Source organism: Panthera onca, chromosome B4, assembly GCF_046562875.1.
Source record: "Panthera onca isolate mPanOnc1 chromosome B4, mPanOnc1 haplotype 2, whole genome shotgun sequence".
In the NCBI taxonomy this organism is placed as follows: Eukaryota; Metazoa; Chordata; class Mammalia; order Carnivora; family Felidae; genus Panthera; species Panthera onca.
The window spans coordinates 18,604,809-18,618,068 of NC_138345.1; the positions used below are offsets into that span (position 1 = coordinate 18,604,809).

The 13,260-nt window shown below is 37.6% G+C and overlaps 1 protein-coding gene across 3 annotated transcripts in view; it reads left to right on the forward strand.

Moving 5' to 3' along the window:
- The window catches only part of PLXDC2 (plexin domain containing 2), a 448,647-nt gene that overhangs the window by 237,348 nt on the left and 198,039 nt on the right, over nt 1-13,260 (forward strand). For all 3 annotated transcript variants that reach the window (XM_060659212.3, XM_060659214.3, XM_060659211.3), the window contains one exon: nt 10,943-11,012. In XM_060659212.3, the coding sequence (XP_060515195.2) occupies nt 10,943-11,012 (70 nt within the window). The remainder of the gene's footprint in view (nt 1-10,942; nt 11,013-13,260) is intronic.

Here is a 13,260-nt window from a genome sequence, read left to right on the forward strand (position 1 = left end):
TTGTCGGTTAAAATGCCAGTGGGACTAGAAGCGAACCACCTGTAGCCACTCTCAATTGGTGATGAATCGCCAGGAATTTCTTATTATGAAGCAGCCGCCTGAGAAAAAATGTCAAGTAAGCTTCACTGCTGATAAATGGGGCAAGAGTTAGCCACCGGAATCCTGATACCCTGCAGAGTAGGCTGTAGAGATTGGTAGGTTTTCCTATGGGAGCAGCTCTTTCTCTCTCTCTCTCTCAAAATAAGAGGGAGGGCATACATTTTCACACAGCTTTTGAAAAATCCAGAAGTTGCCAAATGTGACCAATTATTAAATATTAAATATTAAATATGTGACCAATTATTAAAAATTGGTGAGTCTGCATAAACAGTATGGAGGGTTTTTTGCATTATTTTTGTAACCTCAATTTGAAGTTATTTCCAAATAAAAACTTAAAAAAGAGAAATTAACCAAGAAAGGTGAAACGTTAAAATTGAACTTGGCCTAAATTTCAATTTCACCCCGTCATCAAGTTTTGAATTACTCTCCTGATGAACTTGGCCTTCACTGAATTCCAGATCTGAACATATCAGTCAAAAGGCAGCTCGATAACGTGTTTAGATATGCAGACTTAGAAACAGGCTACCTGGATTTGAGTCCCCCACCTTTGCGAACTACAACCTGGGTGACTTTGAGTGTGTTATTTGCTCTGCCATCTCTTTTCTCATCTGTAAAACGGGAAGGATAATTGTACCTACCTTCTCAGGTTGTCGTTAGTATTACACGATTTAACATTTGTGCAATGCTTAACTCCGTGGCGTCCATTCCATTAATATTAACAGTCACCATGCAAACATTTAACTTTTTTAGTTATTTTCCACTGACGGGGAAGAAGGGAAGACAGTGTTTTTCCTTCCCTGCCCCGTTGGAAGATCACCAGTCAAGGACTTAACAGAAGAGTGTCCTTGCCCTCAGGCGTACTGTGGCCACAAATCATTGCTTGGGTCCTGGCTAGTAGGTACCTCTGGGCTTCAACTGCTGAAATGGAAATTTCCAGGCCAAGTAACTGTTACCAGGTGAAGTGAGACGATGTTATCCAGAATGAAGTCTGTATACCCTTTTAACACATTTCACACTTGCCAAACTTTCCTTACAGCAATGGTCTTAGTGTTTCAAAGACCATGATGTGACATCGAGACTTGCTGTTCAAAGTGGGGTCCCTGGGGCAGTATCAGCAGCCCTGGGAGCTTGTTAGAAATGCAGAATTTCCACCCCTTTACCCCCAGACCTACAGAATCAGAATCTCTATTTTCTTTTTTAATTTGAGAGAGAGAGCGAGAGAGAGAGAGCACGGGAGCGCACACACTTAAAAGCAGAGTGGGACGGGGCAGAGAGAGAGAGGGAGAGAGGGGATCTTATGCAGAGTCCAAGCTCAGCATGGACACGACATGGGGCTGCATCTCACAACCCTGAGACCATGACCTGAGCCGAAATCAAGAGTTGGACGCTCATCTGACTGAGCCACCCAGGCGCCCCCAGAATCTGTATTTTAACGAGAACCCTCGGTGATTATCATGTACACTTCAGCGTGAGAAGCCTGGCAGAATCCACTGCCTTGCTTGTAGAATAGCGTGAAAAATCCAGAAGTGGCTTCTGGTTCTCACCCTCCACCCACCTACCCTCCAAAGGCTTCTTTATAAAACCCTGTTATTTTTTTTCTCTGTGCCCTTCAACAGTGTTCCTCCACACCCGGCCGGAATGGTAAATATTCCCACAAACTAATTTGAATAATTCTCAAAATGTGCAAATACAGGCAAGCAACTGTAAGCCACGTGTTTGCTGGAAACCATGAAATGTGAGAGGTCAAAAGGTATGGTGATAGTTCACTTAACCCCAGTTCATCTGAATGAGTATCAGGTAACTGCACAATGATTGCATTTTGTTTCCTAGCATGTGAACGGTCCCGTGCAGCGCATCATTCAATGTGCAGGGTTAATTTTAAATTCTTGGTCCTGTTACCAAAAAAGTACTGAAGCAGTTAGAATTTCCAACTCAGAAAATCAATTCAATTGATGGGCTTTATTCCTAAAAGGAATAGCCCAGCTCTTGTCCGTATATTTACGTATTGATTAGCCCCTTCTCGTGAACATTGTGATCTTTTAATTAGGCTTCCAGTGTTTTTAGTCACTGGATTAACGACCCGTGTCCCATCCACTCCTCCAAGGGTGTGAGAGTTGGTTAAAATTCCATTTTTATTAAAAAAAAAAATTCTCCGTGGGGGAAAAAAAACATTGTGAGTTATACTGCCCACGGCAGCTACTTTATTTCTGAAATACACTCAGCTCACTTATGGTTTTGAAGCCAGATTTTCCTTTAGGGGATATCAAAGAAGTTTGTATTGCTGTTGCGTCCATGTATATCCCTCTCCATTGCCCATTTCTTCCTTTAATGTTTGCTTTTTGTGGAAGCCTGTCCATTTACATGTTTCTGTTTCTATAGCTACATACGTGCATACGTATGGGGTCCTGTTTATACCACTCTCCTGTCCTTTAGTTTATATTACTTCTTATATTATTGTGTAAGGAGATCGATTTCAGTTAAATAGGTGAATAAACCAGTTAACAGCCAATTACCATTGAGAACTGTAAAAAAGAAAGCAAAGGTTCTGTAAGTTAAGAAAACTGGCCCCTGGATCCCTCCTTGGAGGGTAAGAAATGGATGCACCTAAACCCCAAATGTGCAAAAAAACAAAAACAAAAAAAAACAGTGGAGTCCAGGCTGTGCCCATCTGGTGAGAGGGCACCTGCATGGCTCCATCAGGCTTCAGTGGCTTGTGGCTCAGCGTGGCTCTGCCCAGCACTGCTCCGTCGTCCGGGCCCAGCACTTTCATCTGAGAAGACTGTACCTTCTTCAGATTTTCTCTTTTTTTTTTTTTTTATGGCTTTGGCCTCATGCATCTGGGAGCCTTCTGACTATGTCTTATTATGACTACATTTTAAAGGAAATTATTGTCTACTAAGAACAAAAACATGAATGACTGACAGTATTAAGGGTCCCAGAGAGAAAACACAGTTATGGAAAGTCTGATAACAGGTAGGAAAAGAAGCACCTGTTATAAAAGAAGGGAGATAGTGTGATATAGTGGTCAAAACTCAAGAGATGTGGAGTCAAACATTTGTGGATTGAAATTCTGGCTCTGTTATTTCTAGTAGTTTCAACTTATTACTTGTTTTTGTTTGTTTTTGTAAAGTTTCTTTTTAATTTCAGGCTTATTTAATGGGGGGTGCCTGGGTGGCTCAGTCGGTTAAGCTTCTGGCTTTGGCTCAGGTCATGATCTTGCGATCTATGGGTTTGACCCCCACACTGGGCTCTGTGCTGACAGCTGGAGCTGAGCCAGCTCTGAGCCTGGAACCTGCTTTGGATTCTCTCTCTCCCTCTCTCTGTTCCTCACCCACTCATGCTCTCTCTCTCTCAAAAATAAATAAATATAAAAAAAAAAACTTTCAAGAAATGTTTAAAGAGTTCCCATATAGCTTTCCTCAGTGTTAACACCTTATATGCTTGTGGTACAATTGTTGATAACAAGAAGTCAACACGGGTACTGTACTCTTAACCAGTGTAAGGCCTCGTTCATATTGGTTAATTGTCCCAAACCATCCATTTTTCTTATTCAGAATCCGGTCTATGACCTACATCGCATGCATTTGTCCAGTCTCCTAGCCTCCTTCAATCTATGACATTTCCTCAGTCTTTGTCATTCATGAACTTGATACTTTTAAAGGGTATTGGATAGTTATTTCATACAATGTCTCTGATTTGGTGTTTGTCTGCTATTTCTTCCGTGTTTTAACACAGGTCTCTGTTTTCAGACCAAATTACTTTTTGTGGCATTACAGAAATGGCATTCTGTCCTTACTTGTGCATCATATCAGAAAGTACATGATGTCACTATGCCTGGCTTCTGGTGATGTTAACTATGATCACCTGCTTCAGGGGATGCCTTCTAGAATCTTCTCCTTCACTATAAAGATACTGTGTTTCCTTTTATGATTATCAAATATCTTCCTTCAAGACACTTCCTGACTATGCAAGTTTCCTGTTTCTTATCTTACTTTTGCCTTCTAATGTTACCATGCATACTTGCTAAATATAGGCAAAAATACTTAGCAGAACATCTAATATATTAAATGCTAACTGCATTTTCCTACCAACAGTAAATATAGTAGTTATGATTATTTCAATATAACAGAAATGAGGGCATCATAACATTGCTCAGAAACATATTATTGAATTGTGGTATAATTCTATTAGTAAAGCAATTTGCCTTCATTGATGTTAAACACAACACATATTACATCACTTCCAACTATTAGGAATCAAATAGGGAGCCATTTTTCTTTAGGAAACTAGTTTTAAGGAACTCTTGCTATGCTAGACACCTTCATGTGCATAAGGTAATATTCACTATCATTGACTAAATGCTTATGAAGATCCACATGTTATTTGGTCATTCAATCCGTGTAATAGTTTAAAGAAATGTCTCTTTTTTAAAAAAAGAATTTTTTAATGTTTTTTTTTTTATTTTGAGAGAGAGGGAGAGAGAGAGAGTGCATGCACACATGCATGTGCAGGGGAGAGGCAGAGAAAGAGGGAGAGAGAGAATCCCAAGAAGGCTCTGTGCTATCAGTGCAGAGGTCCACATGGGCCTTGATCTCATGAACCCTGAGATCATGACCTGATCCAAAATCAAGAGTCAGACGCTTAACTGACGGAGCCACCCAGGCACCCCGAAAGAAATGTCTTGACTACAGATGAGCAAACTATGGCTTACATTGGTGACATGATTTATGAAATCACACAGCTACTAAGTTCCAAAGCTGGGACATCATTTCAAGTCTCTGACTCCAAAACCATGCTAGATCATTAAAACTTAGGAAAGAACCATTGAAAATTTAAAAATAAAGCTTCATCTAGTTCCATTAAAGGAAGATTCTAAAATGTGTATCAGGTGGTTGATAAAGAACTAAGACTGCAGTAATCTCTTCTAAATATTTATAAGTGAGTGAGTTTTATGTTTACCTTATCCAGGTTCAAGAAAGTTACTCAATTGTTTTGTGCGTTCTCGAAGAACATATCACATCTCAATTAAGAAATTAAGTTTATTTATAATTACTATAAAAAAGTTATCCTAATAAGAATGATTATTCAATCATTTTATTTATGAGAGATATAAATCTTATTGGAAATGAAATCGTGTATTCAGGTATTCTAGAAGAAAGTCAGTATCACTAGAAATATCCATGTAAATTAAGCAAAATACTTTTTCTTCAATTTTTCAGTTACTCTCGAAGTTAACGCTTAGCATAAATAAACACACTGAAAATATGTCTTAAGATTTATTTCATGTACTTTTGGAAATATTTTTAGAAAAAGTAATGCAGATCTCATTTTTCCAATAATAATGATAATATCCCATGAATTTGAGAGACCCAAGGTAGAAATATGTGCCCCTCAAACATAATATTGTTTAAATGATTAAAAATAGAATGTTAAGGGGCACCTTGGTGGCCAACTCTTGATATCAGCTCAGGTCGTGATCTCACAGCCTTGAGATTGAGCCCCACAATGGGCTCCATTTTAGCATGGAGCCTGCTTGGGATTCACTCTCACTCCCTCTGCCTCTCCCCCACCCACATACTCGTTTTCTCTCTCTCAAAATAAATAAATAAACATTTAAAAAATAGAATGTTGAAATATGTGGATAGAAATTAATGATCAATTAATGAATTCATTCTTGCATAAATGAATAGTCCCTAAATTCTTTGGACCATTTCCTATCATGAACTCATGAAATTAGCAATTACTTAAAGTTTAGTTACTACTAATTTTCTTGCCACAAGCTTTTCATCAGGATTATGTCTTAAACAAATGACATAAAGACTTGGGGGAACCGGAAAAATGTAGCTTTATTACCGTACATAAGAAGCTGTCTTCAAACAAAAAGTTTTTATTAACAACATTTTAAAAAGTAGCTTTTAGAATTATAAGTGTGCCCACTCCATATTCTTAATTTGTATTAGGTTTCTGTCTTCAAGTTCTTACCGGCATTGACAAATTAATTTATCATTGTAATACCACTGAGAAATAGGCAAGCAAGTTAAACTGGAATAGTGTTTACTTAGGATTACAATTCCTCTGTTATTTAAAAAGAGTTAGCAGAGATCACAATAATTAGTCTGAAAACAGATAGCAATAGGCATAAGAACAATATGTAAAAGAGGCAACAAGAAGTGCCTTGGAAATCTGAGAGGATAGCCCTAATGGAGCCTGATGGTCTGTTCCCAAGAGTATTTTCATGGGGCATGTTGTAGGAGGGCATGATGTGGTTTTAAAGGTCACAGTCATACATGGCTGTACCTGCCATAAATCTGCACCCAACTGTCTGGATTCTCTTCATATACTTCTACAGACTCTTCAAAGAATGTTCCGTTAATTTATCCTTCCCCAGATGAAGAAGTCGTATGCCATTTGTCTGTCTCGAAATTACCATTTCTCCTTTCAGATAATTCACTCCTTTCCACAGAGTGTAAGAAGGTAGCCAATTCAGTTGATTCCAGGTGTGTTGCCCATGCTCTTGAAATTTTCACTTCTAAGCTTTTATTTTGTATTTTGCCCAGACTGTTAATTTAGTTATGTGACAAGTTTCCCAAACCCTTACCCCTTTTACATGGAATATCTCTTAAGGGTTGAGATCCAAGATAGGATAATGCTCAGGGTCTGGTAACTACACCAGGGTTTCAATATTATGCTTGCTTTTGTTTACAGTGACTTTGTGACAAATTCCAGGGTTCTGGTTAGCCTTTCTGGTTGCAGAAGTGTCCCTTGTTGCATATTCAACTTGGGTTCATTCTTATTTATTTTTTATTATGTAAAGAATCCTTAAGTCATTAATCTTCTCACACCTAACCAAAATAGCTCTTTATCTCAATTGATGGCACAATAGTCCACTAGTCACCCCGCTAGAAACCTGTCCTCTTCCTAGACTATCCTCCCTCACTCCCGATTTAAATGTCCTTCCAATAATCATAAAGTCCTTTCAGTTTTGCTTTCTTTCTTTTTTTTTAATGTTTATTTTTGAGAGAGACAGAGACAGAGCGTGAGTAGGGGAGGGGCAGAGAGAGAGGGAGACACAAAATCAGAAACAGGCTCCAGGCTCTGAGCTGTGGGCACAGAGCCCCACACGAGGCTCGAACCCGGAAACCACGAGATCATGACCTGAGCCAAAGTCAGACGCCCAACCGACTGAGCCACCCAGGCTTCACTTTCTACCCCTATTTTGACCTATCGCTTCTGCTTCCATGCCTTAAGGTCTCATCTGGCTAACTTCCATTTGTCATTTTAAAAGAGTTTCAGTGACATCTCCTCTGGGTTAGGTCGCCTGTCTTGGGCCTTACTCTGCCCCTGCCTAGCCCTATTGTTTATCCTTAGGTGATGTTCTCCTGCACCACTTTGTGAACTCCTCAAAGGAAGGAATGGGTAGGACCTATTGACTGTTGTATCCTCAGCCTCTGATTTAGGGACTGGTATATATAAGGTGCTAAATAAATGTTGTCAACTGGATGAACGAATAAATAAAACTTTTCTTCAGTGACCCGCATGCCTGTTTTATATACCACACTGAGGAAAAATAATGATCTAATTACCCAGGGGTAATGATATTGAATATATAATCATTTAGTGTCAAGGCACTCCCTGAAAACAAACAAACAAACAAATAAACAAATAAACAAAAACCACAAAGCACTCCCTGGGGGAAGAAAAAGCACTCTATAAAATTCCAGAGCTTTTGTTTTTCCTGTTTATGTTTTAATATTTTTCAGTTATGTGTTTTAAGGAGGGATAATCATAATTTTCAAAAACTTGCCTTTATGTATGACTTCTCATCGCTTTAACATCTCAGTAATTAAGAGCATTGCCATCGCTGTCCACCACATGTGGGTTCAAATTCCAGTTTTCCTCTTAAGCTGTTCTTAACCACTCTGACACTAAGTTAGTTTCACTTTGATGCAGTTACTGTCTGAATCTTATGCAGTTGCTTTATGTGAGTCTGTATATGTAGAGAATGCTAGGTAGGATATCGTAAGAAGGCATACCTTGAGCTAAGAAGTCAAAGTAGGAGTTTCTGCGGATGTGACCTAGCTAGTCCCTGTTGATGCTTTGTCCCATATCCCTTCTGCCTCCTTGAGTTCACCTGAAACCATGGAGGGCAGTTCTAATATACCAGCAACTCACCAGCTCAAGTGCTGTGTCTCTTCTTTCTGTCTGAAGGCACAAGCACAGGGAGTCTGGGGGAGGAGGGGAATTAACCTCCAGTCGGTAGGAGATGGGAGTTAATGGATAAATGTCCCAGCCTCCTGACATCCAATGAGAAGATTCTAAGGCATGTTTTCCTTCTTGTTTCTCAGAGGCTCTCCAAGAGGAGAACTAGCTATAACAGTAACATACCTAGAAGTGTATCTACTACTGATTGCTCTTTTCCTTGTCTGGCTTTTCCCACTTTCTGGAGCAAATACTTCCTGATTACTTTCCAAACAAACCATCTGCCCCTAAATCCTTATGTCGGAGTTGGTATTTGGGGTGCCAATCAAACTAAGCCAAGGCTTAAAGAATATGGAAGCCATGGCCAACCAAGTTTGAAAGACTGTGACAGTCATAAGCGACAGCTTGTAGCAGTACCAGAACCAGCACTTAAAGGTGGGAGGTTCAAGGGAACTAAAAGAAAGCTCTAGAAGACTTGCTGGAGCAGAAAATGTGAAGAGAAAATTGTGAGGTAGCAGGGGCCAGTTAGTGTTGGGCCTTAGAACATATTGTCACCATTTTGACATGATTTCAGAGAGGGTTGGATCTGGATTGAATGATTTCAAGTGGGGGAGTGATGTGCTACATAATATGGAGAATGACTTCTAGGGGAATTGGAGCCAAGCCTAGGAGGAAGTTTTTAGGAACCTACATTTGGAAAGTATTATCCACAGAGAAATGGTGGATTTCACCGTTATTGAGAAGGTGGCATCTTTCTAAATTTGCATTGCTATCCCTTCAGTGTCCGTGAAGCGGTCATGGTGGTAACTAGGGTAAACTGGTCCTTTACACAGGGAAGCATTTCAATTATTGATACTGTTCTTCAGAATAATATATTAACAAAATTTCCTTGAGAATGTCTTTATTTCTCAAGAAAAGTCAAACTTACATATGTGTGTGTCTCATTCTTCTTTTCAAAATATTGAAATGTGTGGTGGCAGAGACACTAATATCCTATTCCTCTGGTTCATCTTTGGGAGAGTAATTGATAGCATTTGTGAGTAATACATATTTAAACCAAACTCCTACTCTGGAAGTAAGGGTTCCGAAGGGTGATGAATTTTACCAGTTTGCTCATGAGCATGGAAATAAATTACAACGATGAAGAACAATATACCACAGCAAGCGCCTTTATAAAATTATTTTGGATGTCTTTTATGAGATACCCAATTTTGCCATTGGAAGCTTTTATTTTAGGGTTATTAGTAACCACTCATTTCAGTTAGTGCTGTGAAAATGGGTTTTGTTGTTCCCATCAGTCAGCATAAAATAAAAATGGTGATAAACCCTCTCGGAAGATGCAGCTTTCATTACAAAGGAGGGAATGAAAACCTAATTGAAAGTTACTGTAAATTTTGAATCATTAATTTCATGCCAAATAAGTCATTAGAAATCTCTGATGGATGTAAAAACGCGATCATTTGCAAAATTGGAATGAGCAAAATTCAATCTAGATATACTTCTCTATTTTTTTTTAATTTGTATATTGGGAGAGCTGTAATATAGACTGTTGAATTTCAACATGAAAACCTTTTGCTGTAGGTAATTGGTGTGTGCTTTTGGGCTCTAAACCAGGTAATTAATTTCTTTCTGGCTCCTTTTATTTCAGTTGGTCATTTTTGTTATAACTCACTTTTTTCTTGCTTCTTGCCTAATAATAATATATCTGGTTTGTATCACTTCAAACATATGAAAAATCTAAGGTTTTTTGTTTTGCTTTGTTGTGTTTTGTTTTTATTTTACTGTGTATATTATATATATTTATTATATAAATTATATGTGTATTTAATATATAAATATATGATATAAAAATATAAATACATATTTTATAAATAATACAGTAATAAGTAAAACTACATATATATGTATATATATATGGTCCCTTTTTTCGAACAAAGAGGGGTGAAATTTATGAGCTTTCTTCTTAAGTCTCTCCAGTTTTCTTCTAAAGTAGTTAAGTAGACAAAGTAGTTCTCCAATGAGCAGCATTTTTTATTCTTTGACTCTGTGCTTTGTAAAGTGGACATAATATACCAAATACAGAGAGTTTATCGCACCAAAAATAAAAATATCTGCAGGTCTAGATCAGAGTGCAAGCTATCTTGTTACATGAAACTGCTTTTCATTATGAAATGTACAGAAGACAAATTGAATACATAATTACATAAAATAAATTTTTTGCTGCCTTATTCAGTGAAACTTGATAGATGACATGTTCTACTGTGTTGGAAAAAACTAATCAAACTAAAAATAGAATCCTAAAATTAATTGCTCACCATGATGACTGAACTGATTCTCAGTGGACGACTAAGAGAATTGGAGAGAATAGCCTGAATCACAGTTGAAAGTTCCAGATTCTTTTTGTAAGCGAAGAACAGACCAATAGACCATCACAGTCAACTTTTTTCTTCTCACATACTTCGAACACTTAATTACCAGAGAAAAGAAATCCTTTATTACCACCAGGGATTCAAGGTCGAACAGTCAACTACAATAGTAGCAGTTCAAAGTAGAAGCATCATTTTTTTTTAACTGGAAGGCTTTCATTTTACATTTATGATTATGTACATTATTGATTTTCTTTTCTGGTTGTTGTTCCTTGCAGAGAGTGAATCTGTCCTTCGATTTCCCATTTTATGGCCATTTCCTACGTGAAATCACTGTGGCAACTGGGGGTAAGTGTTTTTCTACCCATCCACCCTAAATAATCTACAGTTTCACTATAGTTATTTTCAATTTACATTTCAAGAGGGACATTTATTGGGAAAACCATTGCCTTCTATCACAAAGTCATGGGTGTAAATCAAATCTAAGAAACAGTATAGCTATTGGAAAAACTTCAGAAAAAAAAGGTGGAGTTATAATTTTCAGCTTAGATTCATCTGTTTTCTTTATACTTTTTTTTTCCTTCTTTTTCCTTCTATGTTTTAATTCATCCTTGGTAATATGGTAAGACTGCATAAATGGGAATAGACCTAGAAAAGAAAAAGGTGTTTAAGGAACCTGCTGCGGTATTTTTCTTTCTTTTAATGTATGTAATTGATTAATATAAATATGTATACACACATCCTCATTATATTACCTTTAATTATTTGCCCCCCCCCCACTCTTTAATACCACCTATGTTGACTGGCAACTAATTTGAATTTTAAAAGTAAACACTGAGATTCAGTTGGGATTCTTTTCGTTTTATTTTTCTGCACAACCTTTGGATATTAGTATAGAGATTAGCAATACTCTTGAAAGGCAATTATCGTTTTTTTTAGTATATCCCAGAAGTCAGAAAAATTTAATCCTTGAGTGCTACTAGCAGAGATAAGCAAAAGGCCAGAGAATATCCCTGTGTTCTGAGGGAAAAACATAAACATGGAAGCGTAAGTCAAGAAATAAGTTAAAAGAAAACCAGAGGTGGAATGGAGTCTACATACAGAGCACCCATGTCTAATGCACCTTGTACAGGAGTCCCTTTCCTTCACCAGGTTTCATTATTGATCTTCTGAATGGTAAGGAAGTCATGTGGATCACTCGTGCCACATTTTAATATAAAATTTAGAAGATACATAGGATTCAGAATAAGACTTATAATCAGAAATATCAACAAACAAACAAAAGTTTTTGAGCACCTACTCTGAACAATGGGAAATAAAGCTATGTCTGCCTTGGGATTATATAGCCTAGGGGACTATTAGAGTGAAGCAGAATGTGGGGGTTCCTTAGAAAATACATATGATGAAATATGGGTTTCCAGGGATGACAAAGCTGAGCCATCTGTGAAAGTCCAGTAAGACTTTATAGAAAAATTGCTGTTTGTGATATTTCTTAAATGATGTCTCAGTTTCTGTGGTTGTGTAGGGAAGGAAGGTAGGTCCCACGGAAGAACATCTTGAGTAAATACACAGAAGAAATGGGTAAGGTGTATGTAGGATAGCAAATAATTGAGTTTGAGAGAAGCTGGGAGTAGATTTACAAAAAAAATGTGGCATATTAAGAAGAGAAAGGTAGATTGGGACAATTTTATATATTGCCTCAAGAGTCTATGTGAGTCATTAGTCCTTAATTAGTAAGTAATAAGCTTTAAGAAGCTGAACCCAGACGTTTGTATAATGCCTTCAAGTGTAGAAAGACTGGGGTTGCTACGTATAATTGGAAGAATATTGCAATAGTTTGTGTGGCACATATTGAGAGCTTTGGCAAGCCTGTGGCTTTTTCAAATCAAGGGAGAGAAATGATGCTGTCAGCAGAAATCACAAACTCAAGCAGAAGAGCTGGTTTTAGGGAACGCCAATGGCTTCAGTTCTGACACTATTAAATTTTGTGTAAAGAAAGGACTAAATATAAGCAAAATTCCCACAAGGACCATGTCTTTTTGAGCTTGCCATGCATTTCTGTGCTAGTATGATGCATGGCACTTAATAGACATTTAATTAATGTGTTGAAGGATTGAGAGAAAAGGAAAAAGGTAAAAATGAAAGATGGCCCCCGACACTATGAATTACATCATGCTTCCTAGCATCTTTGAAGTATGATATGAACATGGCTATTTTATAAGCTGGACATTAAGCACATTTTCTAACATCTGAATTTTAAAAAGTGTTCCACTGAATTTTAAACAGTGAATTATTAATCACGTTTGTTCAAAATCTGTACACACGGTGGGAAAAATACGGACCCCTTTGATTTTCAGCTGCTCAAATTGTTTTATCTTTAAAAGTCATGTCGGTGATTCAGCCAATATGAACTAAGATTTCCCTTAGCTGAGTTGGTAGGAAAGAAACCCAAGCAAATAGCTATGTCATCTTTACTGCTTCAAAGTACCAATTTCCTTTGAAAAGATCCTCAAGATAAGTGAAAAATCTGGTATCTTAAATGATCTCCATCTTCTTTGAAGAAAGCACTAATGTAAAGAAACATTTTTTTTCTCTC